At 53.8% G+C, this 27,654-nt stretch overlaps 1 protein-coding gene across 2 annotated transcripts in view; it reads right to left on the bottom strand.

Moving 5' to 3' along the window:
- Nucleotides 1–294: 294 nt before the first annotated feature.
- The window catches only part of VANGL1 (VANGL planar cell polarity protein 1), a 48,202-nt gene continuing 20,842 nt past the window's right edge, over nt 295–27,654 (bottom strand). For both annotated transcript variants that reach the window (XM_037135088.2, XM_053656035.1), the window contains exons 5-8: nt 11,482–11,615; nt 9,885–10,017; nt 8,870–9,104; nt 295–5,475 (exon numbers count right to left, since the gene is read on the bottom strand). In XM_037135088.2, the coding sequence (XP_036990983.2) occupies nt 5,215–5,475; nt 8,870–9,104; nt 9,885–10,017; nt 11,482–11,615 (763 nt within the window). In that variant the 3' untranslated portion in view covers nt 295–5,214. The remainder of the gene's footprint in view (nt 5,476–8,869; nt 9,105–9,884; nt 10,018–11,481; nt 11,616–27,654) is intronic.

Below are 27,654 nucleotides of genomic sequence, written 5' to 3' on the forward strand. Positions count from 1 at the left end.
TGTTTTCAAGCTGAGAGAGACATGTGGGAAGTGACCTTTCAGGTGTCGGGAAGCCGCTGTGCTGGGGACACTCTCCACAGAGCTTTGTTCTGCCGGCGAACCAACACAATGGGGTTATCTGTGTCGAAATGGGACGGCCTGGCAAAGGGACGCAGAGTCCTGAAGTCTAACTTCATTCGATAGTTTTAGATTGCTTATCTACCCTTTGAAACACGTCCCCATTCCTGGTGAGGACAGTGCCCGGGGTATGAGCGCTATGTCCCCGCCCCCCCCCCCCCCCCCCCCACCGTCCTGGACCAAAAACAAACAGCAGGAGAGAAAATGGTAGTTTCGGCACGACAGAGCCAGAGCTTAAAGACACTGTTTTCGGAGGCCTATTTTAACGTCTGTTCTCTAAAACTCCCGAGGGAAACCAGTGGATGCAAAGAGCTCACTGAGAACACAGGTCAGGAGGTGAGGGCAGGCTCCGCTGCAAACCAGCCTGGCCAGGCCCGTGGGCTGTCCCTCTCCCAACCGGACCAGGGACAGGATGTTGACAGCAGCAGGCAGAGGCCTCCTCATCTCAGGAGGCCAGGTCAGCCCCCGCACACCTCCCTGCGACCAAAGCCCAAGGTGCACACCGGCCCAAGCCAGCAGGTTGCGTGGGGAAGGACGGAGGGGCAAAAGCAGGGGGCTGCCTCCTGGTGCAACACCAGGTACCACACCAGCAGGGCTGCTTTTTCTGGGAGCAGGAGATTCTCAAGTTCTCTGCACTGAAAATCCTGAGATCTGCCCTCATGGTGGAGAAGCTCCAGGTGGGGCCACACCTCTGGGGCAAACCCAAAGTGAAGGAGCACAAGCAATTCCACCTCCAACAAAACCCTCATCCCAGGGTCTGGTTCAAGGTCAAGCACCTGTAGGTCCCTCCTTTGCATCCAAAATGCCAGATCACATAGATCATACCTCAAGGTGTATGACCGAGAGACTGGAACCAAACATTGAATGTGAGCTTCCATGAACTGTCCATGGGACCATGGGCAAGTCTCCCCCTCTCTGATACCCCTTTTCTCACCTGTACGATTAAAAGAACCCCCACGGTAGAGGCACGTGAGGACCACAAGGCTGTCTGGAACAGTATCTACACACAAGGCCTGATAAATAGATGTTAGGATCCTTCTCTTTCTTCTTGGACCATAACGTCTTATCAAAAACGTGACCTGAAGTCTAAATTTCCTGAGCATCCACTTAATTAAAGCTCAATACAGGGATTTCCATGCAGCATCTGACCAGCTCAATTCCATTACCATTCCATTACCACACCGAATACCATTCAAGAACTGTGTATGGGCTTAAGAACAATTCATATTTTATTTAACACGGAATATGACCACAAGGTTACATAGTAGTAAATTCACAGTAGTGATTTATTTCTTGTAACAAGATCCGTGAAGCACGAACACTACCCGGGAACACTCACACCACTTTAGTTAGAATTGCAAGGTCTCTGCTGCAGGACTGTTTAAATATCGTGCTAACATTTCCCCACCACCTTCAGTAATCAATCTTGTTTTTTTGATGATGCTCAATTTTTAAGCTATATTGAGAAACATATAGTAAGGCTTCCAGGGTAGTGAAGCCGGAGCAGTAATTACAATGAGCTCAACCTTCCTTTCTGCGTTCAGGTTGGAGGGGCTAGGACAGGGGTTGGCAGACTCGCCTATAGAACAGTGGGCTCCCCAGAAGACACTTCTATGCACACACTCATCCACATAAGCACACAAACAAGTGATCCATGAAGATGCACACCTGTCTGCTACAGATCACACAGATGCTCAGGTGTCTAACATATAAACACGTCACCTCCCTGGTAATACACAGACTGAGAAATGCGCATGTGTATGGAAACACATAACCACGAACAATCGACATCCCTGTTTAGGGGGCCTTACATAGCAGGGCCCGGGTAGAAGAGAGTCAACCAAAGACCTGATTTTTTGGGTTCCACTGAATGGCTGGAACGTTCTCTCTCCCAGGGACGGGACTGAGAAGGAGCAGGGTAATCAATTTCTGCCAACCCGACAGGCCCATGGCTCCCCACAGAGGTATGGCCACACCTAAACACAGGCACTCAAAAGTGGAGATGGCACGCAAGACTGCGGTCCTGGACTATCCCCGACTGCAGTGGAGAGAGCAGGCAGCACGTCCCTCCCCAACACACAGCAGCCGCTACGTCCTCCCCAGTGAACAGGAGGTCCGAGCTCGGGGGCTGGGCCGCCACACTACCCACAGCACACGCACAGGCCACCCACCCCTTGCCATTTGCTGCACAGAGTCTGTCCTGTCTGCAGCTTTGAAGAGCTGGACAGAGCAGGACAAAGGGAGATGATGATGGGTGGGCAAAAACCTGGCTGAGCATTTTCTCTGGGGCTTATTTGCCAACCTTTTGCAAAAGCATTACGTGTTTTGACTTAATGGATAATGCAAAGGATGCACGAGCCACAAAACCTTGACGTCCCTTCCACCTCCTAGAACGCAGACTAGAACAGTGAGGTCATGAATGAATAAAAATTGTCATTATCTTCCCAAGGACACACTGAGGGACAAAAGGTATCTACTGGTTCAAATGCTGCCAAAGAGAAGAGCAGCACTGCCTGCTGATGCCTTCTGCTCCTTAACATGGACATTCACATTTTAATAACTTCAGTGGAAAGTTATAGAAAAATCTATAAACATTTAAGGCAAATGAAATCCTGTCCCTTCTAATGTGGATGTATCTAGATTCGACTAGCTAGCCCCAGGGCACAGTTCATCCCCTTTTAAAAAGAATAGCCTATTGGTTCCAAGAACTAAAATAAAACCGCGTTGTGTTCAATTGTGCAATGTAGCTTTCTGAAACCTTAAATGTTTTAACAGCATTTATATTGTTCCCACGGCACCAGTAACTCAAGCTATTAAGAGTTTGGATGTGCAAAGGCTGTGTACAAAGATTCTGCATTTTATTTTGGTATTCTTTCAAAAAAGGACTCCATACAAAGTCAGTGTAAAAAAAATCAATACTCAATTTAAAACAGAAACAATAATCTCAGAAAGTCTGACATTATCCTATGCCAAGACTTGGGCGGGGGGGGGGAGAAACAGGGAGAAAGAAAATAGATTCCTTAATTTAAACCTTTCTTTACCCCCGCCGGCGTGCGGGACCCAAAGCAACCAATCCGCCTTAACCCCTTCTGGACGGGTAACTTCAGACAGGCCTGGAAGCCCAGGACTTTAGGGTGCTGGAGAGCAGCGTCATTATGAACTACAAGGAGAGACATGTGGCACTTCCACTGCTGGGCTCCCGACACAGCAGCCTCTGACACATCCCGTCTGGGACAGTGGAATCTTTCACGGCCAAAGTCATAGACATTCAGCATCTCCCATAATACATTTCCTGAGAAAGACGTCATCCTAAGGAATGTCCAGTTTGAAGGGACCTACAGGCAAAAACTATGAGGAACAAAAGCACCGCGGTGACACTGTGTGTGTTTTTCATCAACAGAACCACACAGTCAAACGGGACACCTGGGCTCTGTGCCACACCAGCGGGCGCTTCCTTCCCAGCCATCTTCTCTTTGGCCTGGACGCTGTTGATTCAAGAACACGTGTTTACTTTTTCAGGTACAGATGCATTACAAATACTCAAAGCCAATTTTCCTTTAAAGAGTGATACACAAATACTGTACCCCCTGTGGAATGCATAAACCAGTAAGGGTGCATGGGGCACACACGCACAAAGGGCACTTGGTTGGTGTCGTCCTTTACCAAAGCCAGCGGATGGTGCGCTGAATACCTGGGAAAAGCAAGAGTGAGCTGCTTTGTAAAGGTTTGCTGTGGATACGGGAGGGCCCAGGGTGGCAGGAGAACCCGGATGTGGCTCCTCCCGGAATTCCCCTGCTCAGGGCTCTGCCAGGAAGGCGCTCCCTGCCCCCACGCCCAACCCAGGCCTCTGGAAAGGCCCCTGGAACCAGCCGCATTTAAGAGGCAGATCGTGGACAAATGACCCCGGACCCCAGACTGGCTCCCCACTCTCCTTCCCCTAAGCTCTGCAGCCAGCCCATCCCTTCTCGCTTGGCCAAGCCGGACAAACCAGGTCAACACCAGAGGCTAAGCAGCCCTCCCCCGATAGTAAGCGGCAGAGGTGATGAGTTAGTCAGTCGCACAGTGACGGTGGTCAGAAATCAGGGACTGGACGGCAGCCACTGTCACTGCGGTGGGCATTGTTTGGTATCCCAGGAAACTAGAGGCTCCAAGCTGAAGCTGCCAGTACCAGAGTCACAGTGTGAAGCCCCCCAGTTTGGTGGGGAGCAGGGGGGAGGAGTGGCAGGAGGGGCGGGGCTCCTACTATAGCCCCCAAGGGACATTCTGGCTGGCTTATACTCCCTGTGATCTACCCGGTGGGCCATGCACACTTCCCTATGCAAACAACTCATGGGACCACCTGAGGCTGTGCAGAGTCTGCAGGCACACAGGCAGAGCCAGGTTCCACGCAGCTCCAAAAACTGGATGTCCCCGGCCAGCCAGCCAGCCAGGTGGGGCAGGGGGTGCACGCGTGTGCTTGGGGGAGGGCGGGATAGGTGAAGACACGCACCAATCACCAAGTCAGCAAAAGGCTACCCGCTCTGGCCAGTAAGGAGGCAGGGTCAGAAACAGGGCAGGCAGCTTTCTACTTTGGGGGAAAAAAAATTCAAATGAAATCATTAGTGCACATTTTCCACTGTGATCTTTCTCTGCAGAATCCGAGACAACACAGAACAGCCCCTGGCTCCCATGGGTGACGTGGAACTGGACATTCACACACAAGCTCGTGCGTGGCCACGTCAGGTCTGGCTTCCTGAACCAGGTCACAGATGCGTCCCCTAAGTCTGAGGGAGGGTGCGGCGCTGGACGAAAGGCAGCGGTGACTTGTAAGGCGAGGCTCCCCAGAACCGCCAGCTCCGCTTTGGTTGCAGCTATCACGGAAACACCAGGGACTGGCTTCTCGAGAAGTCCGTCCACAACAGTCGGACGCCCCCTGCCACTCTTCCCAGGATGGACGTCCCCTGCTTCCTCCAAATAAAGTGCAGATGGTCGAAGGACGTGGGTCTCTCATCTGCCAGTCTCAGCGATGGGAACTAGTGAAAACAACGAGATGCCCCTCTGGTATACATATATCTCTTTATATTCTTTTTCTTTAATAAAGCCACAAATAGAGAACTTTTAAACCGACGTCTCAGACTGCAAGCGGAGGACAAATTTGTGAGATTTGGGGTCTACGAACTCCTCCGAGAGCACGATGAATGGAATTTTCTTCACATTGACGACGAGGCTGAAGTCCAGGCATTTCAGGACGAAAACGAGTCCGTCATGTAACCCGTTCGTCACGGCCTCGTCGCTGACGAGGCTCCACTGCGTGGCCAGCCAGCGCTCCTTGTCGTACTGCAGCGTGGGGCCCGCGCTGAGGTAGCGCTCCAGAAAGGCCTGCAACGAGGGGAGACAGGGGCTTAGCGGGGAGACGGCTGCTCCCAGGGCAGCGCTCAGGTCTGTTTGCACCTGTGGGAAAGGTTTCCCAGGAAACCAAGGCATGGCACGGCGCAGCGCACCGAGCTCCCGTGGGATCCTCACCGCCGAGTCCACTGGCCGGGAGCGAAGACCTCCAGGATTCCCTTGCCCCCTCCACCGACTTCCAGCCAGAGGGTGCAGGCAGCGGAAACACACAGGCCAGGAAGGGGGTGGTGGGACGACCTCTGCCGTGAGATCCCAGGGAACAGCCACAGGCAGTGCCCCTGCCTGCACCTGGTCCGCCCCCTCCCACACTGAGAGCGGAGGGCGAGGGCCAGCCTGGAGCTGTGGGCACAGAAACACGTGGTCCACCACTGACTGGTCTCGTGACCTTGGACAGGCCAGTGAACCTCTCTGCTGCTGGAGAGAAGGGCATCTCACTCACAGGCCTGCTGTGGAGGCAAACGGCTGACTAACCACCTAAGGGCACGCGGCAACCACCAATCAGTGTCAGCCATGGTCACTTTGTGTTGGGTGGAGTGTGCACACAGATGGCTAGTCCAAGGGATGGCCAGACCCCACGTTCCCTTGCTTAGCTCTGCTCATGCTCACCCACGTCCCCAGGGAAGCTCCTCCTCCTGGCCGTTTACACCTTCTCACACCGCACCCTGACCTCTGAAAAGGATGAGCACGCCCTCCTCTAAACGCTGTGTTTGTTGGCAGGACTGCCGTGTGACGTTTCACTTTCTGAACAACTACTGACTTGTTCGGTGGGCCCCACGCTAAACTTGACTCCCCTGGAAGGCAGGTGCTGCTTTTCAAATGTGAACTTCTGCTGTATCTAGCACTAGAAGCACAATAGCATGGGTATTATTATATCAATAAATACACTGATTTAGCTGTGAGAAAGGACGAGCCAGTGACACAGCCAGAAAACACTGAGATGCATCACTGAGGTCCTCTACACAGGCGAAGGCTGGCTTCTAATTGTGCCCCCGGCACCCACCCCTCACGGCTGCTGCAAGGCATGTTTGGTCTCAGACCTGTGAGCACGCGTTCTAAGTATAGCTGTGCCTCTGATGCAACACATACTTCTAATATAAAAATAGCTCTTAGAATCACAAGAAAAAGAAACGATTCAACAGTGAGAGAAATAAAGCTAAGATAATTTATAGAAGAACCAAAAGGACATTAACCTATGAAAGATGTTCTATCACATCAAAAATTAAAGAACTATGGATTCAAGTAATAAAAACACTTTTCCTTCTCTTAGATGGGCAATAATTAAGAAGAATGGTAACTCCCAATGCTGTCAGGTGTGGGAGGGAAATAAACAGTCTCACCCCACCCCAGAGGCAAAGTGGGAAAGGCCACGCCCTTTCGAACGACAATCTGGAAGATCCACACCTCTGATCCAGCTGTTGTTCCTGGCCTGGAAATGCATCCTTCAGAAACACTTGCACGAATGCACAAAAACATATGTAAAAGAGATAGCCATGGCAACAGTGTTTAGACCAGGAGTTGGCAAACTTTTCTCTAAATGTAAATATTTTCATCTTTGCAAGCCACACTGTGCCGCAGTTACTCAACTCAGCCTGTGTGGAGAAAAAGCAGCCGCAGAAGATATGTAAATATAAAAGGGCGTGGCTACGTTCCGATCACACTGATTAACAGAAACAGCTAACCCCCAGGTTTAGAGTCATAAAAGACCTGAATCCAAAAGTGTATCAATAGACAATCAGGTAAGCAAGTCACGGTATCCCGTGAATGAGATGCAGCTATTAGAGTGAGTTGGATCTGCATGACAGAGATCAGGGGTCCTGATGTGGAAAGAGAGCGCTGAGTGAATAACATACATGTAAATGATACCACTTGTTTTTCCCCTTTCTGTTCTAAACACACACACAAGCACATACCCCAGTCTGTGTTGGTGAGCACTGTTCGAGCTAGGGGAACGGAACTTCACTCTGTACATTTCCCTGTTCCTTCACGTTTGGACTTGTCTACAAAAAATTACTATTTTTAATTTAGAAAAGTACACATCTTTTAAATGAAAAAGAAAGCCACTGGGAAACATGACAAAATCTTGAAACAAGGAGAACAGCTTCCGCAGGCGGCACAAGCGCACACTTTGCACACGCACACGCACGGCCGCGTGCAAGCCTTTCTGCGTCTGCTGTTTGTAAACGACTATTCTCACAGAGATTCTTCCGTGTTGAGCAGGGGCCAGGTAGACCACAGTTTGTAAGTTGCTGTTCTATTTTTAAGTTATTTTGTTTGCAGTTATTACAGATTATTTTGCAAAAATCACCTGCATGCATATTCATGTATATCTGTGACTGTGCTGCGTACATTTTTTTAGGAGAGTCAAAGAATATGGAAACCTGATAGCTTCTTTGCTGAGTATTTCTGTATTGTTTCCCTGAGGACGTTACTGGTTAGTGACAATGTAACCAGCAGTAGTACCTGTATGCATAGGACACTGTAGGGACACAGGTCCTTACACTAATGACAGCAGCTCCCCAAGGTTACATGTGAATTCTATGCCAACCTTACTCAGGGTCACGTTGCCATATTTAACATAATTCTCACACAACAACCCTATCGGGTAGATACTGATTTTATAAAAGAGGAAACCAGGGTAGAGTAAGTCTTAAGTGGTGACTTATGACTTAAGTCACCAATTAAATGGAGGAGCCAGGATTTGAACCCACTTCTGTCTGAAGAGAGCTCATTTGCTAAAACCCTTACACTATTTTGTCTCCCTGGCCCCCTCCCTCTATTGGATATGTGACTGTTTCTTGTAGTAGCCCTAAAAGTGTGCTCAAATCATAATCTAAAAGACCACTCAGTAAAACTAATGCCACAACACCCAAAACGCCTTACCAAGTGATGGCGTTTCATCTACCACTAATAATAAAAGCCATTTATTGGGTCCTTACCATATAACAGGCACTGCTGTAAGCACCTCACACGAAAGAACACCTTTATTTCTCACAACAACCCAGTGAAGTGGTTATCAGTATTATCCCCAATTTACAGATCAGGAAACTGAGGCGCAGAGGCGTTAAGCTGCTGGCCCCAGGTTTCCCAGCTACTTGGTGGGGGAGCGAGGTTAGAATGAGTCACCTTGGCTCTGGAACCCCCGAGGACCCCTAAGGGTTACCTGTGCTGTCTCTACCTGAGAGTTTCTCCTATGCTTGAACCTGAAAGCCTTCAAAGGTGCATCTAAACACTAACTGTACCCATATACTGCTATGAAGTAAGCGAGAATCACGAATTCTTATTAGTTGCTGTTTCAAAGAAGCCTGTGCTTCGGCCACTCCTGGCCACCCCCCCACAACCGGACTCGAGGCTGGGTGACGCGCCACACCTTTGGGGTCATGCTGTTGGTGATGCAGAACGCCAGGTGCTGCAGGATGCTCTCCATGCTGTGGTAGTGCTGCTGGCGCGTGGTGCGCAGGTACTTCTGCAGGGCCCGGGCCATGGACGGGAAGATGGCCTGGGCAGCCTCCCTGGGGTCCATCACCTCCCCGGGGGCCTTCTGCTGCTCCTCGGCCTGGAGGCGCTGGATGTGGATGAAGGCCTCCTCCACGGCGACCACCAGCCTGGGGATGGGAAACCCAGGTGTTAGGGCGGGATATGGGGACCGTATCACTGGGACCTGGAAGGACTCCTGCCCTCCTGCCATGTCCCCACCTGCCGCCGGCTCTCCCAAGGCCCCCATCTTTAGGCTGGCACTCCAGGTGGTTGGAGGGGAGCAAGAGAGAGAAATGGGAAGCAAACATAAAAGTAACATGTGGAACGGGGATTGGGGGGGTGAGGGGAATGGAGGCCTGGGACTTGGAGACAACCTCTGTTCTCAGTCTTGCCACTAAGGTGCTCAGGAGACTCAGGGAAGGGTGAGATGAAGCGAGTTCTGAGTTCCCGCAGCTCTGCGTGGTGGCCGGGGTGCTGCAGCCGCCTTTCAGAGAACCAGAGCTGGCTCCCCGCCGGTCCAGCCTCCACAGCAGCACACGTGATGGAAACCACCTCCATCCACTTCAGTCCAGAGGATCTGATCTTGAAAACCAGCAAGGGCCTGGGGGTGCAGGGCCGGGCCACTCCGAGTGTGGGCTGTGGGCCGGCCGCTCAGCCTCGGCTGGGAATTTGTCAGAAATGCCAGTTCTTGGGCCCAAGTCCAGACCCACTGGACAGGAGGTGGTCTTTGGGGGTGGGGGTCTGACGTAAGGAGATGCCTGGTGCTGCTCACGCACACAGAAGTTCGAGAAACACCACAGCAAGAGCCACGCAGAGGCTCGAGCAGGCCATGTTCACGAAATGAGGATATCAAAGGAAGAAAGAAAAAAGTCCACGACAGCGGGGGCTGCTGCTGGGGGACAAGATACCTTGCTCTCCGCTTCTTTACCCGCCGCTCGTGCTCCGCCTCCTCGTAGTACAGCTCGTTGTGGCTCGAGTCCCTGCGGCGCGCCGCGGCGGCGATCATGGCCCGGGACTGGCCGGCGGCGTTGTTGCTGGGGCCTACGGGGCAAGGTCGGCGGAGAAAGAAGAGTTTTAATGCCGCGGGGCCGTGAAACGGGGTGGAACACGAGTACCACGGTCTGCGGTGACCGTCCACCCATCCCCTGCGAAGCACAGACACCAGTCCCAAAGGTGACTTCCCATGAGGGTGGACAGCCCCGCTGCTCCTCATTCCATATGCTCACGAGAGGCAGGAAGTCTCCCCAAAGCCTGACCAGATCTGTGCAAACGGGGAAAGGACTCAGAGGGAGATGAGGAATGAATGACAATTAAAACACTGGCTGAAAATAACAGGGACTGTGAAGATGTTACTTACCGTCTGCCACAGAAAGGCTCAGAGTGGCCCTCAGGGCAGCCGGGACATCAGGTCTCATCCACCGAGACAGTGAGCAAGAATGAGGGGGAGGGGAAAACAAGGACAGAGACAAAGCAAAGGCCAGGGACTCAGGGACACTGAGCACACAGGGAAACGAGCACTGCTAGAATGTCACGGCGGCCACAGCTTTTGGAGAAAAGACCCAGTGCCTGGGAACTTGTAAAACAGGAGCTGCGCTCACACAGACTTAGAAGCCCCGGTCTGCTTCCCCAGACCACGGCCCACCTCAACCTTTCGGAAAGACGAGGCCGATCTCGTGCTTTCTCAGGTTTCACCTGCTTGGCCCAGGATCCGGTGTCACCAGGGAACTGTGCCCCAGTCCTTCGGGATTCATGCGATAGTGCACATCTCATTAGCCAGAAATAATAATAAAATAAAATTTGAAAATGCGGAGGGTATTATGTCACCGCCGAAACCGACACCATCTATAAATCACCGGACTTGCTAACAACATGATCTTCTTGCAGGGTTTGCAAAGCCCTCGCCTTGCCCCAAGCTGCCCAGCAAGAAATGACACCGCGTCCCACTTCCTGCACTGGACCATCTGATAGCCCGAAACAGCTCTGACGTCCCCAGCCTGGCCTCTGGCCTCCCGCCACCCACTCAACTCCAGCTTCTGGGCAGGGCTGAGAAACGCCTGTGAGTGAGTGTCTTGCCAGACGCCGGAACTATGGAGAATTATACAATCTCTAGGGACTTGGGTGGCTGAGTCTTGGGACACATTATCTACATGTTGAAAAGAAGCCCGTTCCTAATAGCTTTTAATATAAGATGTTCCCAGCAGGAGGCGGGGAATACACACACATCACTATTGTTTTCCATCATAAAATCCCCAAATGAATGAACCTCCCACAGATGTAGACCATAAATCAACATTCCTCTGAAAATGTTTGCCTGCCAGAGAGAGAGAGAGAGAGAGAGAGAGCGCGAGCGAGAGAGAGAAATTGTCCTGAAATGAGAATGAACCACAACGACAAGCAGAGAAAGGAGGCAGAACCAGATGGACAGTGAATCCTCTGCAGGGTTTAAGGCCCGCAGTGTCCCAGCTGCCCCTGCACCCACCAGAGACGCCGTTTCAAGGCACGTACCGTCCACATTGTAGACCTTCAGCCCTGCCATGTGCTTGGCCGCTCGGAATTTGGAGGCTGTTAGGAGGTTGGGGTTATAGATGGTGAAATCTTTATAGTAATTTTCCAGAACCACCAATGCTGCTCGCTGGATACTGAAAAAAAGGGGCGGGGGGGATGCAAAATTAATGCAAAGCTTTTTCACTGAGTAAGTAGGTCTTAAGTGAAAAAAAAAATCCTCTTTGGAAGTCAGTAAAATACCAGAGCACCAAGAATAATGGTGCACAGAAGGCTTAAAAGTGAAAAGGTCCAGAGTTAAAAGTGAAACTAAGTCCTACTGTCAAGTGGCTTTGGTGCCCTGTCCCAGGCCCCGCCATGAGCCAGACCCCACTGGCCAGTAGTTGAGAAAGGAGTAAGTTATACCTTAGATATGTTTAGGCCACACAGAACTTTCCTATGTCCCCCAGTTGACAAAAGAGGAAACAGAGGACCCCCAAGTAGTCAAGACACTCTCAGATGGCCGCAGAGCTCCTGAGCGAGAGACCACAGTACAGATGCAGGGTCCCCGGTGCCGTGCAGAGCCCCTTCCTGCACTCCCCCCACTGCATCTCAGGCCCCCAACCAGGGCGGAGAGCACTTGGAAGAGGCTGCTGCAGACAGGAGTTAATCCTGATTCCTCCTCCCCAGTACCCTGGGCCAGCTGCTTCACCCCAATGTCCTGCGATCTGTAACCGAGCACCTGGGAGAAAGGGTGGGAGCAGAGAAGAGGAAATGCCAATAGGGGACTACGAGGGTGGGGAGGGAGGGCGCCAATACTCAGCATCGGCAGCAGAACGTGCTGCTCCTGGTCTCAGATGCAGGGCAGGTTTTACCCACCTCTCCTCCTTCGACCCCGGCCATCACTCAAGAGAAGAAAATCGAAGTTCACACATCTGTGACCTGCCCAACAGTGCGTGCTTCCCCAAAGAGAAGGGCAGGGACTCCAGTCTGCATTTACAGGCCCCAGCTCCCTTCCCCACAACTCGTGGCCTCTGTGGGACCCAGTCCACACTGACACCAACCGCCACCACGCTGAACTGCAGCTGTTTGCATCTCGCCCTTTACATTTTCCTTCCCGGGTCCCTTCTAAGTAGATGGGCTCACAAGGACTGTTTGTAGTAGCCCACGTGCCATGGAGCGCTTCACGGCTCTCCGAGTGGCTCAGGGACCTCCCCTTGACACAAGACAGCTTTGTCCCTAACCTTTCCACTGGACACTTTGCCGACCCCACCCTTCAGCTCCTCTTGGGACTCTGCCCCCAGAGTCTAACAAAAAGTCTAAAAACCATCTCCAAGTCAGTCAGCTAACCTCTGTAACAGCAGAGTCTTGGAAAAGCTTTCTGACTCGTATCCCCACAGTAACCGGCGACCTGCATTCGGCTGGTGTCTAGTATGTACCTAGACACACGCTCCCCGGCGAGACCAGCCTTGTACAATGGCCGCATCAGATTGCTAAGAGCGGGTCCACGCTTTGAAAGCCTTAGTCATTCAGTTATGTGGCCGCTCACTCATCACTTGCATGTTTGAGTGCCTCCCTCTGCCCAGCCCCGGGAATGCCAAGATAAAACAGAAGGAGCTTCTCCTTAACCAGGCGTCCTTGGAATGAAGTCCTGTGACAACCAGTGGGAACACACATGGGGGACATGGAGGAAGCACAGAGAAGGCCGACTGCAGGACTCGGGTGGGTGCAGGACAGGTCCCCGAGGAGGGGACGTGGTCGTCGAGCGGAGGTTTGTGTGCCACAGAAGTCCTCTGGTGCCGACACCCGGGGCTCTGCGGCTCGGCACGGCCCCATCTCCTCCTGGCCTGTGTCTGGCGTCTCTGAAGGGGGCCAGTACTTCCTCACCTCGAGTTCCTGGACGGTGCATGTCCAGACACTCCCTCCCCGCACCTACTCCAACTCCCACCCCCTGCCCCCATGCTCCGGGTTCTCCAGAGTTCCTGGGCTGGGGGAGACTAGGAACCCTCCAGGGAGAAATAAGTCTATTCAAGACACAGACAAGCTGGGGTGCAAATACTCCAACCCGCGCTTGTACCCTGACGTGGAAACATCTCTAGGAGCCTGGATATCAGCAGGCCAGTATCTCTCCGATCAAAATGTAAAAAGCAAAAGGCAACTCAGAGGTTATCCTCGGGCCCGTCTTCAAAACAAACCTTCTCTGGCTGTGATGAGGGACCCAGGGGACCCCACGAACTTAGCCCAGGCCTTCGAGGCAGGCGAGGCGAGGCCGGGAGGGAGCCTGGCAACTCTCCGCCCTGAAACCAGAGACGGTGCACTCTGCTGCCCAGGAGGCAGCTGTCCTGCAGGGGCTCCATGGCTGGGGTCGCACGTCCGCCTCACGCCAGAGCCCCAGGGGGCCCCAGGAGCATTCGGAGTGGGGCAGATAACCCAGGACAGGAGCCTCTGATGTCACCTGCGTGGACCTCACAGTGTTCCACAAGCCCGAGAACTCTCACTCAGAAAAACCCGACTACGGGGCAAGTTCAGATGGTGCTCTCTTCCTCCAGTCTCGTCACCTCAGCAGAGGTTCCAGAAGGCCCAGAATGGCCCAGCTGCCCCGGGAGCAGTGGTGGGCCTGGGCAGCCCCCAGGCTGACCAGCAAGTGTGGGAGCTGGGGGGCTGGCAGGGGAGGTCTGGAAAAGCCCCCAAGAGCGGCAGCCGGCCTTCGCCCAAGAAAACATCTGGGCCACACTCGACACGTCAGAGACATTGGGGCGTGAGAAACTCCACAGGACTGAAGCCAAACCAGAACTGAAATGCCCGACTCAAATAAAACGGTTGTGAGGTCTGGACTGAACCCCAGGGTGTCTCTTCACCTTGTCGAAGAGCATGAATGGGTGTGGAGCACGGGGGAGGAGGTCGGGGGAGGCCCACGCCCCACGCAGCAGGGTGGTCTGAGTCACAGGGCTGCCGCACCTCCTCCCGGCACCCTCCCTTACTGGCTGCTGTCAACGCCACCACTCTGCGATCCGCCCGCCGCCGCCACGTGGCTCTGTTCTCACGCACTCCCGGCTCTGGTGTAAGTCGGGAGAATGGGCTTCTGGGGCCCCCGGGGCGGGGCTCTGCCCCATACCTGCTGTAGCGCAGGAATCTGGTGTCTATATCAATCCTAAACCAAAGGCTTTCCTTTCTGTTCTGGCTCCTGATTCATGCTCTGGATCGGTTGAGTTTGTTACATAACTGGCTTTAGGTTAAAAGTAACATTTGAATGTGTTATTTGGCTTCCCAGTAAAAGAAAGAACAATTCAGCACCTACTGAGGGGGACATCCACAGGACACCCTAGCTCAGCCCAAGTCATGGCCCCACAGCGCCAGGGGCCAGGTCCCTCTCATCAGCTAGTGTTAAGGTCAGCATCTTCCTGCTTCTACTCTTTGGCCGGAGCAGGACCGACTTCTTTTAAGAAGTCTTCTCCAATTCTCCAGTCCTCGGTGACTCGTCCCCAAACCCACAGCACGGACAGCTGTCACCTGTCGCCGGTGGTGTCCTGGAGTGAGCTAGCCCCCCTCCTCAGCCAGTCCCCAGAGATGAGGGACGCCCCCGCCGACCTCCCCGAGGGAACATAACTCCCGCGGGCTCAACTTGCTCATTCAGGAAACCCTGGGCTCCCACAGGTGCGGGATGCGTCCTGAGCATCTATTTCATAAACCATGGAGTTGTAGAAGCAAAAGGAATCTCAGAGATGAACAAAAGCGAACCCTTTAACGGGTCCCAGTCTCTCGGCCAGCTCACCTCGGGGGAAGGGGGGGGGCAAGTAAACCCCAGGTGGCGAGAAACCTGCCATCCTTCTTATCACTGTCACAGTCAGAGAGACAGCTGACGCCCTGTGTGACAGACAGGCGGAGTCTGATGCACCCGCTGGGGACAGGGCCCCACCAAAATTTCGCAGGGAGGAGCACTCTGCCAGGATAGGGCCTCTAAGCTCAAAGCACACCAGGTGGCAGGCACCCTCCTGCACGGCCATCCAGGGAACTGCCCCCGCACAGACCACACGGATGGGCAGAACAATGCACAAAACCCAAGTACAGGAAGCCCAGACACGTGTGTGAAAAGATAACATATGAATAACGGAACATTCAACTCTGCTCGGTCCAGGCTGGTCTGAACTTGAACTCATGGAAGAGTCTGGGCAGCAATGGGTCAGCACCAGTATCTGAGAGAATTTGACAGCCACTCCCAAACGTGAAACCTGAAACGCAGCTGGTGCCCAGCGGGCCTTCCTGGCCGATTGTCTTTTCAGGACAAAGAGGGTGGAATGCTGTGGCCTGTGGTGGCAAATCAACCACAAAAGCACTTCAGTGCCACTGACGACTGTTACATGTCGCCATGGCAACAGGGAGCGGGGGGGGGGGGGGGCTCACCCCTGGGCTCCACTTGTTGAACAGGCTTGAAGAGAAGCAACCCCAAAGATGGTTCAAATGTTAGTTCATAAAAATCTCCGAGACACGTTTTGACAGCTAGATCCTGAAAATAACAACAAGAGCAAATGAACGCCCCCCACCCCCCACCGTGCTCCGTGTGTAACTGCTGTGGGGAAGGTTGTGCTGTGCAAATGGCTTTGGCTTTGACCCCAGTGTGACTCTTGGCTTTCATGCATTCTTTGACCTTGAACACATTACAACCCATCTCTCCAAACACCAGGTTCTTCATCTGCAGGATGAGAAAAACAACACAGAAAGCCCTGCTGTAACAACATAAGTGGACTCCAAACCGCTCCACTGTATAAAAACACATCACCCCACGGTTACTGAGAAGACTGGGACATTCTGGGGCCAGCGGCTAGCCGGAAATCCTAGCGGCAAAACGCAACATGCAGACACACCAGGTTCTGGCTGAAGTCTGGTGTCAGTTGTCTCCTGGGCTTCAACGGCCATGGAGGCCATTCCAACTCCTGTGACTTTCCCAGGCTTCCAAGGCAGCGGGCGTGTAGGCCCCCAAAAATAGTGGAGACTCAACCCCCACTTCCCTGCTTCCCCAGGAGGAGCTGTCAGTCTGGTCTGGGTCTGTTCTGAAGATTAAATGAGATGATGTATTTTAAAGGGCCTGGCCCAAAGCAAACGGCTCACAAATGGTGGCATCAAGAGCTTACACCGGGAGGCCCATCCATCCCTTGGGAGCCGCTGCCCCGCCCTCCCCATGGAGGGCCCACCACAAGGGACCTGCCGCAGGAGGTGAGCCAGGGTGAGCCCTCTGCACAGTTTTCCACAGGAACGCAGACCAGCAGGTTATGCCGCTCCATTTCTGATGCGGCGTTCCCTGCCAACGCTCCGCAGCCCGCAGTCAAGCCTGGCGAAAGGGAGGCATCCGTGGCACACGAAGCAGATAAAGCACTGGCCTCCGAGTGGGAAGGCCTGGATTCCAGGTCTGACGCTGCAGCTTTATGACTCCCCTTTTTTTGGCCTTCGATGCAGAGATATTACCAATTATTGCATGTGCTTATTGGGAAGAGCGAAAGAAACGATGTCAGCAAAAGCATGTGTAAACTACAAAGGATTATACAAATCTAAAATATCGGATTACTGAGTGTGAGCACTTTGCAGCAGGCTTGGGGCTGCGTGGTAGCTAGAATGTTCCTGCAGCCTCTGGGCCTAAAAGCATGACCCGCTCTCCACGTATCCTGAATCACAGCCTTTGACTCTACACCAAATGCGGAGACTCTTCGTGGTTAGCCAAGCAGAGACACGGAATGGAAGGAAGCCCAGTCCATCCAGTCCAAACCCCAATCCACGCACCGATTCTCTTTACAACAGACTCCAGCCTCTGCCGGAAAAGGAAAGTCGCTCTCTGACTTGGTCCTGAAATGACCTTTCAGTTCCACCCACTGATGTACCCACCACTTCCTTCTGGACGAGGCCCCTCTTCCTGGTGCGAGCCCATCAACTACTTAAAAAAAAAGAAGCATGTGTATCCTCCCTTTCAACTCTTGTTTTGCAGATAAGGTGCTGAGGCCTGGAAAAGCAAGTGAGCACACTGTAGACACATGTGCACACACATGTGCTCACACATGCATGTACACCCATGTACTCTCACACACATGTGCCCGTGCACATGCACACAGTTGTCCGCTTCCTATTCATTTGCTTTCCCCTGGATTTGATTGTGGCTCCTGCCATCAGACAAATACAGGCCATTAAAATCAGAAATGTTAAGGCTTCAGTGTGTCCAATCCAAGGCCCTTACGTTTTAGAGGCTTGAGCTTCTCCCAGATCGGGGAGAAAGGCCGTCCCTGCCAGGGTCGGGGGGAGGACCCTCGCACAGGTTTTAGCCACTTCTTTTCAAATGGCAGCTTGCTCCCTTCGGCTCTTTTCACACATGAAAAGCTCTCTTCAAGTGTGAAAAACATGAAAGCATTTCTTTCACGCTAACATCCCACGTAAGTGCCCCCCACCCCCGCTCTGATTCCCGAGGTGTGGGCTGGTGGGAAGCATCACAGACAGTGTCCCAGGCCCAGAGTCAACCCTGCGAACACACCTGTGTTCTTTAGGGCCAGAAGGATGGAGGCAGGTAAGGAGCAAGGAGGGCTAAGGTGAGAGGTATGAGGAGAGAGCAGGAGTGTGTGGTGGGTGGGAGACTTGGGCCCGCCTCCCACCCAAAGGACACCACCAGTAAGGGCTGCGGAGGCCCCGAGGCCATCCTGTCTCCAGCTCTGTAGAGTGTGCCTGCCCTGGTGGCTGCATCTGAGGCCTGACCCCAGGGGGCTGGAGGAAACCACATACAATGCAGAGCCCAAACGAAGGCTGATTCAGCTCTCTGTGCAAACTCCCAACGTGAGGGAGCCGGCAGATGCCCTTGGTTTTACCCGACTGACTTCTCCCCAGAAGAGTCAACAAGACTCCAACCTGGGCGTGTGGGCGTGGCTGCCCCGGACTTGGAGATAAGCTGGCTTGTCTGACAAAGAACCAGGACGATTTGCAGCAATATTCGCGTGAGACCCAGAGACGCAAACATAATTAACCCCTGAACGTTGCCGCCGCCTCCGCTGAGAACCAGGCACATGCCTGTCTCCATCCCCCCGGCCCTCCCGCCTTTTAATTAAAATGTTTGTCTACAGCTGCGTGTGGGGAGGTGGCCAACACAAATCCCACACAGAAAACAGGTAATGATCACCTGGGAACTTGAGAACGGCGGGGAGGAAAAACTGGAATCTGCTTGTGTTTCTTGACAGATCTAGGTTAGACTGAAGAAAGATCTGGAAGGAAGGCTGGGGTTTTCTGGGACTTTGTCTCGACAGAGTAAGTGGGACACACAGCTGCCTGAGATCCTGAGAGGGGGCCGGATCGGTGGCCCTGCCCCTCCGGCTTCTCTGCTACGGGGAACTTCAGGGCCCAAGTTCTTTGAATCAAGGTTCGTGAGCTGGAAAGTGGCCCTGGCCCAGGCTTTGAATACTGGGCCTGCAGACAAGCCCTGCGGGTGTCCCCACCGAAGGGCCACCAAAGGAGACTCAAAGCCAAGACATCCACGCCCACAGGTCTCAGGAGGTAGAATCCACCGTGTTTGGTCGTCACAGAGGGGCCCCTGAAGTGCCCTCGGGGGAAGCACCCAGAGCGTGTCTCCATGCCCCATCCTGTCCCGTGTGTGACCCTGGGAATGCCCTCTAATCGCACAGACAAACTGCACCACGGTGTGCTCAGAGGAGACCTGGGAGGAGTCGGCGAGGACTAGACGTCGCCAGCAGCCGCATGCAACGACCCGGTTCTGCTGGTCTCGGGAACTAAGCAACAGGGAGCTGTCACACATGCCATGGGCGGTTCTGAGTGCAGTGACAACCCTGAGACAGCCTCCTCCTGAGATGACCCAGCCACGGCTGGCTGGCTGTCTGGCTGTCTCGCCTACAGCAGAAACGTGATGGCAGACCTCTTGCAATGGAGGGGACCTGCAACACATGCTTCTCTCAAGTGACAGATCTGATGAGTGCAGCCCCACTTCCAGGCTGGGGTGCAGAGCACGTCTCACCGCCACCTCCCTGCACAGCCTGACCTTGGCGGCACCTGCCCCCCAGGACGGAAATTCAGCCTCAACACTTTCTATCACTGTGCCGAACCACACCAGATAAAGTCCGAGACCACCGCCTGCTTAGTTAGAGTTCTCTAAGGAGGATATTTTGTGGGGGCCAAGCACCTCCAGTCCCTCCCAAGATGCTTGACTGGCCTTACCTTACCTGGCCTCACCTCCCTCAGCACCAAGACCGCTGGGCCTGGGAATAGCTACAGGGCACGCAGTGAGAAACCTAGAGGCCAAGGGTGATCAGCCTGGCCAAGGGGACCTCTGCCTGCAGACAGTGAGCAGAGCTGGGCAGCGGCTTGGCGCAGGGCAGGGAAAGCAGGCCGCTGCCCCCCTACCCCCTGCCCGGTTGTGCGTCAGCCTCTCACACGCACTGTGTCAAATCACACCTATCCATCGATGGGTGGGTGTGCAGAACGCCGGGCCCTGCCCAGCGGGAGTCCTTCAGGAAAAGGCACAGCACACCACTCGGGTGGGTGGGTCCACCACCCAGCCCTGCCTGTGGCCCTGCAGGAAGGCCACCTACCCCAGGTGCACACCCACAGGCTCCTTCCCCTCCGTGGCTACACTCTGGGGGACGGACGCTGTGCGAGAGAGGAGTCCCAGCCATGGCCAATACCAGCAGGCGGCTGCACAAACAGGGCTGCAGTGCCCGGCGCCTCTCATCAAACCGCTCCGAACGGGCACCGCAGGGCCAGGGCACAGCGGCAGCTCGGTGCCCGCCTTCGGATCCTTCCCCAGCGCTGCTCCTCAGTCTTACTCCCTCGGGTCCTTTGCTTTGTCAGGCAGTGGGGGCGAAGCCTGGCAAGCACCTTCACTAAAAAGCAATTAAACAAAACGCACATTTGCAAAAAAGTGACATTGACTATGAAATCGTGACTATAAACAACACTCCCCGACTTCACCACCTATGGGGCTAGGTCCTCTGGACCCTGGATGCTGGTTCTGAACATGCGTGGGGTGTGTGTGCAGGGCCCAAGACCCAGTGATCCCTGTCCCAGAGGTCATCTGACCCAGAATTGCAGACAGAAGGTTTCGAGGGCAGCTGGAAATACCCTGGAAATTACTGGAATAACCTTAGCCTCCCCAGGAGACTCTCCCTTTTTCACTTCTCACTAGAAAATCAAAGTGCGTCCGAGAGAAGCAAGGCCCCCCACCTGTGTTGGGAGGGCGCAGGCTCGAGCTGGGGGAGGGACAACACGAGTTCTGTGCCACACCACGGCCGAGCTGCGCAAATCCATCTGACGACAGTGTCCTGGTGCTTTGGGTCAAAAGTCCTCAGGGTACCTACCCTGCTCCTGTCTCAGCTTGGGCTGCCATAACAAAATGCCATGGCTCGAGAAGCTGAAACCTCGAAAACTTATTTTCTCACAGTCCTGGAGCCTAGAAGTCCAAGACCAAGGTTTGGCCACACTGGTTTCTGGCGCGGGGTCTTCTTCTGACTGCTGTCTCCCTGCCTTCACACACGGCCTTTCCCTGGTCCAAAGAGTACAAGTGTGCAAGCTCTCTAGTACCTTAGAACTCGTACCTTAGATTTGTCAGAACTACGACTTTGTTTAACCTTAATTACTGCTTCAGAGGCCCCGCCTTCAAATACAGCCATGCTGGGCTTCCACCTGTGAATTTGGGGTGACACCATTCAGTCCCTTACATTCCAGTCCCCCACCCCCAAATTCATGTCCTGTTCACATGCAGAATATATCGATTCTTCCCATCAGCCCCAAACGTCTTAACTCATTCCAACATCCGCTGAGTCTGACGTCCGAGTCCCATCCGAAGCTTGCACGGGCGAGACAGTGATGCAGTTCACACTGAGGGGAAATTCCTCTCCGACTGTGTGTGTGTGAAACCAGGCAAGGCCTGTGTTTCCAAAGCAGCAAGACGGGTCAGGCGCAGGACAGCCATTCCCGTTCCAAAAGGGAGAGACTGGGAGGGAGGAAGGGGTGATGGGTCCAAGCAAGTCCAAAACCTGGCAGCGTCATTGCGTCGGATGTTAACTCCTGAGAATGCTCCTCTTTGGTCCAAGGCTCTGAGCCTCCTTCCTCCCTTTCCTTGCAGGACAGTGCGTGTCCGCAGCCATCCTTCCCCCTTCCCTTTGGTCCCAGCCGACTCGGTTTCCACTGGGACAAACTCATCTGCATTCCTGGCTTCCCCCTGATCCGCTGACTCAATCCCCGGCTCACACCCACGCTAATCTCTTTATCAAATGTTATCAAACACGCCTTGCTGCTCTCTTCAAGTCAGACTTCATGGTTTGCTTTTTTCTTTTTTGCAATCTGGATCGGCTGAAACAATTACCATGTGACTTCACTTTTACATGGAACCTAAAGAACAATATAAATGAACAAACCAACCAGAGACCCACTCAGAGATACAGAGGGCAGACTGGTGGTTGCGGAGGGGAGGGGGCTGGGGGACTGCGTGGAAAAGATGAATTGGGAAGTACAGATCAGTGGTTATAAAACAGCCAGGGGTGGTAAGGTACAGCATGGGGAATACAGTAAGTAACACAATAACAGTGTACGGTGCCAGGTGGGTACTGTAGGCATCGGGGGGAACCCTTTGTAAAGTATGCAACTGTCTAACCGCTATGCCACACGTCTGAAACTAACACACAATATAATGAATGTACATTGTAATTGGAAAAAGTTTTTAATAAAAAAAGATAAATAAAAAAATTTGAATAGGCTCAGAGTCTCCTGATGATTCTAGTTTGGATTCCTTTCCGTTTAACAGTCCCTTCTTCAATTCACGTCTCTCCGCCTGCACTTTCCCGGAAGGAGTAAGAGACCCACGCTGTGTCTTCAACATTCTGCTTGGAAGTCTCCTTAGCTAAATCCCCAACCTCATCAGGCAAGTTCTACCTGCCACAAACCGCTAGGACCGGAACACGATTCAGCCACGTTCTTTGCCACTTTATCACACGGGCATCCTGTCCTGTTCCCCATCATCCAGAAGCGGGTTTCCCGACCGATCTCCATCTGTGGACTTTGGGGGGAGGGACACACTCAGCCCGCAGCAGTTCCCTTCCAGCACGGTCGTGCGGTCGTGCAACGCTCACACACAGTCAACACTCCCACTGTTTGAAAAGCGAGCCAAGAACCATCCCCCCAACAGCACAGGTGGCTCTGTGGTCAGTGACCAGAGCCTGGACACAAAGGTCCACGGTCAAGGCCAATTTATAAGCTGTCATGGAGCTTCAGCAAAATGAAAACCCAACGGAATGGGCCACTGTGGACAGACAGGTTCCCAGAGGCCAGACACAGGAGTTCTCCCTGCTTTTGCGACTTCAGTCTCTCCTTGTTGATGATGATCAGCCACCACTTCTCACTGATGTTCACATGCCTCCTTATAAGAGCTCTTTCCCCGCACTTAAGAGATGCTACTTCTGGGCTTTCTGAGGTGTAGAAGTCACTCACTGAATCTGTCAGCGCTCTATGCAAAGTAAGGACAAGCAGACTGAGGACGACAGTCTGGCATAGCCGTGGGAGTCTCCCACGTCACGAACCCCCAGGAGCCACCCCGCCCAGGGCTCCCCGCCTCCCACAGTCCTTTCTCTTTAAATCTGGGCTGGGGCTCGGACTTGCTTGGACAGGCGAATTCAGGGCAAGCCGTGCTGGGCCAGCTCCAGGGCTGAGCCTTAAATGGTCCTGGGAGCGTCAGCTGCCGAGTCCCCGGGCGCCCTGACAAGGACCCCTGAAAAGGAGCCCCGCTGCCCTCATAAAGAAACTGCTCCCCAAAGCGGGCTCTCTGGGGGGAGAAGCCCAGCCCCAGCTGCCTCCCACGCACCTGGGATCACACAGGGACCCCTGGCCAGGCCAGCAAAAGACCCTCCCAGCCAAGCCCACTCACAGAACTGCGATTGTAACAAAATAATAAAATGTTGCTCTGCACTATGAAGTTCTAGGGTGGTCTTACACAGTATCGATAGATAGATAAAAGAGGTCTTCTTTGGGACAAGGGACATACAGAAAGTTAAAAAGGTTTGACCACAGAAAGACTCACACCTACTGCTGTGGTTAGGCGTTTGCTCACTGACTGAACAGAGGAACCAATGGGCTAAGAAATGGCTGCACAGGGCACGTCCGACAACCCTCCTCGTTCCCTCCCCGCTAGCCCCACAGCCACGAGTTACACGGAGTGGGATAATGCATGAAAAACAGCACCCAGCTTGCAACAGGGTAAGCACTCCGAAATGCTTGTGAGTTCCTTCATGCACTCTTTTTTTAAATCCTAACCCAAGGATATATTTATTGATTTTGGAGAGAGGAAGGGAGAGAGAAAGAAAGAAAAAAGCACATCAATACCAGAGAGAAACGTTGATCTGTTCCCTCCCACACACGCCCCGCCTGGGGATCGAACTTGCAACCTTTTCGCATACGGGATGATGCTCCAGCCAGCCGAGCCGTCCGGCCAGGGCCCTTCACGACCTCTTACAGCAGAGACATGAACATGAACATTTCTAGCCAGAGGCACTACGGTGAAGCAGTTAAGACTGTTCTAGAGGCAAACAGCCTGGGCTCACACCCTGGCCCTGACTGTCCTGAGCTGCGTGGTTGCAGGCAGACAGGCTGCTTCACTCTTGGGCGCCTCGGCTTCCTCCTCTGAGAACAGGGTGACGGTGCAGATCCCACAGGCCAGGGGGGCTCAAGTGAGTTACACGGTGGGAGCCTAGGCAGTCCAGCGGGGGAAGGGCTACGTGCATCGTTAAGGTGTTCGTGGTTTGCATCTTGGGGCCAGTCGGCTACACCAGCTTCTGTACTCCAACAGCCACAGTGTTTCCCCTTCAAGATGTCAAAACCGAGAAACTATCACGCTGGCCTGGCAGGTGGCTTTCTTGGTTGGGGGGTTGCCCCATATGACAAAAGGCTGTGGGTTCGATTTCCGGTTGGGGTAAGAGCAGGAGGCAAACGGTATGCTTTTCTCTCTCGTGTTGCTATTTCTCTTTTTATCTCTCTCTTAAAAATCAATAAACGTATCCTCTTGTGAGGATTACAAAAAAAAAAACCTGAGAAATTACCAATTAGGATAATTAAACGTTATTTTTAGTCTCTTTTCTCTTCTGCACTTCTCCCTAAATACAGTTAGATCAAAACTCACTACTCTTTGGTAAAATCCTGGAAGAGCTGGCAATTCGCCGTGAGAATGGGGCCAAGTGACAAGTGACACGTGTGTGCAGGGTCACAGATCAACTGTCCCGAGACCCCAGGACGCTGTGCAGTGCACAGGGCAGGGTGTGGCCCATGGGCGGGGGGGCCCCTGCAGCTTGCACAGGCCCCCTAACCTGCGGCTGGGGGACCCTCCACAGTGGAGGGCGACTCCGCCTGCGCCACCCCAGTGGCAGGAGGAACGAAGGAGACGGACCCCCCCCCCAAAAGCCCTCTGTCTTCCCTTAGGCACCGGGCAAAGGTTAGGAAGTCTCTTAATCTACTTATGTTATCTCACGTTGTACGACAATAACCTTTTACATTTCTGGACATTTTCAAATAAGCCGTGACTCCACTCCTGCCAACAAGCAGGGCCCCTGCAAGGACCTTTAATGAAAGCTAACAAGAAGCAGATTTTCTCTAAGAAACTAAAGAATAGGCGTTCTTTAGACAACTCTCAAAAATAGCTCAGCCGATTCAATGAAATCACCTTTGAAAACAAAACTGAAAAGAGCCCCGGCCCAAAAGGTCCCTGCTGCGGGGAGGACTTTACATAAAGGGTGCGTGGAGGGGCCTGGGACTCCCACTGGGCCAGAGAAAAGCGGCCGCCCTCACCCCAGGGCCCGCTCTTTGTCTGTTCCGATCCCCTTCCCTCCTGAATGTTTCCACACTTCACAAAAGCGCTCAGAGGTTACATTTCGGGCCCAGCGACTCTTCCAGCCACTGCTGGGTTTGGACCAGATTTAGCCCGAGCACCGGCAGGTGACTCGCCCACACGGTGCCGGGAGGGAGAGGGGCAGGCGTGCCCCAGCTCCTGGCAATGACAGTGGCCTTCGCAGGACTGCAGGCTCTAAGGGCTCTGTTTGTGAACAAAGGCACCTCTTTCTCCAGTCTTCTTTCCACCTCGTAACCGGGGTCTCCGTGTGAGCGAGGCAGGGAGAGTGGACACAGAGGGCCCCGGAAAGGAGCTGAAAGGGAGACACTGGGGCCACCCGGACATGCTCTCCCCCCTGGGCTGCTGGACACAGGAGCCTGCACGCCTCTCTGGGTTAACGGCTCCAGGGTCAGCAAGTCACGCCCCAAAGGCTGCTGGTCATGGCGAGAACAACCACGAGAGGTCTGCAGCCCACCTGTGGGCCACGGCACCGTCAGCCCAGCCTCTCCCGCCCAGGGCCACCCCGGCCCACCCTGGCCAGCAGAGCTATGGGCAGCGCAGTGAGTGAGGTACCAGCACTGTTGCCCATTTCTCGAACATCCCACAGGCACAGTGCTCTGGGCTCTTCCGCTGTCCCCACCCCACGTCTCCCCACCCTGTCCAGTCTTGGGGGAGCGATGGAGAGAGCCTTGGAGGGGCGGCCGCCCCATCGCCCCAGCCACCTAAGGTGAGAAGCCTGCCTCCCCCCCCCCAACATCACCTCCGCAGATGCTTCACAGCAGCGAGGACCGAGGCCAGAACACAGAACCACAGTGGGCCTCCCTGCCAGTATCTTGGCCACTTAGTTTACGAAGTCCCACCGGTCACTCCTTTCTCCTGGGACCAGAGCAGGACTTCCTCCATCGCTCACTCATCCTTAAAGCCCGTCCCGTCTGAAGACAGTGTCCCACCGGGCTTCACTGCGGCCACAGCCTGGAATCCCCCCGTCCTGTGTTCCCACCTCCCATCCAGCTGCGCGGCGGTGCGCTGGTCTCTCTCGGGGCGTAGAGCTCGCAGGCAGCCACCCCCCACCCCCCCACCCCCCCATTCCCCGGTCTCAGGGCCCCAGTCCCGGGCTCTGCATGGCACAGATATTTAATACAAGCCTTCTGCTCATGCTCCAACATAAAATTTAGAAAAGCAAGCTGTCTGAGCTTGCTGGGGGGGCAACCGAAAGGACTCGAGGTGCCTAAGTTTGCTGCTCAGAGCACGTGAATCAGATACTGATTCCCTGCGAGGACGGGTCAGGCTGGCCACAGCCCTGAATGCTAAACCACTGGTCCAGGATGGAGCAAGCTGCACCCGGCGACTGAGAGAGGGTGCGTGCCAACACCGCGCTTGTCTGGCAGCATGACCCCATCCAGACCGGCACTGGGCCGTGTTCCTGGGCCCTGGCCAGAAATATGACAAAGCCCACTGTTCGGATACCCACTCAAGTGCCCTCTGGCAGCTGTAACACCACAGCAGTGATGGCTGTGATGAGCTGGTGCCACGCAGGTTACACGCATCGGCATGTATGGCCTGGTGAGGCCGGAGAGCCCAGTGGGAGGGCAAGGTCAGACAAGGCAGGCGATGCAGCTGGTGGGGAACCACGTCACTGCCAACAGTGTGCCCAGCTCCAGGCCAGGCACCGGGGGCGCAACGAGACACGGCCCCTGCCCCTCGGAGTCATGGTTTGTGGAAGAAAGGAAACGAGGCCAGTAAACACAAGTGGGGGACACCCGCGTGAGGACACTGACTCAGGCCCCGCTTAAGGACATCTGTGCAAATGACTGAAGTTCACCCATTTCCTCATCCGTAAAGAGGGATTAAAAACCGAAATTAAAGGGTGCTTTGAAGACGAAATACGGCACTTTGTATTATCCAGTGCTTACCTTGGGATGAATCAAAATAAAATTAAATAAGTGAATGATGATTATTGCTCTTTTAATTAACCACAGAATAATTAGGTTTTATGCACAGATGCGAAGCATGACATCTCAATGTATTTCTAACTTTGTCTCACAAACACAAGTTCAAAATACCCAACCCTTCCAAGTTGGAAGTCTCTCTCTCTCGTTGGCACTTGGTTCCTTACTGGAGGGTCCCTAGGGCGACCGTGTAATGTACCACCCAAACCAGGGTGCCACTGGGGAAGGAGAAAACAGGAATGAAGAGTAATCCCACCGGTACAACAGGGTAAACCAGATGTACCATTGTGAGCAAATGGAATGGCTGATCGCTTAATCCATCATTCATAGGCCAAGTTCAGGGGCAAGGTCAGCAGCCATCACTACATATCCTTTCTCCATTTTTGGGAGGGGCCAACAACCTGA

The sequence above is a fragment of the Artibeus jamaicensis genome, unplaced genomic scaffold, assembly GCF_021234435.1.
Source record: "Artibeus jamaicensis isolate MK-2021 breed Jamaican fruit bat unplaced genomic scaffold, CSHL_Jam_final scaffold_1689, whole genome shotgun sequence".
NCBI lineage: Eukaryota > Metazoa > Chordata > Mammalia > Chiroptera > Phyllostomidae > Artibeus > Artibeus jamaicensis.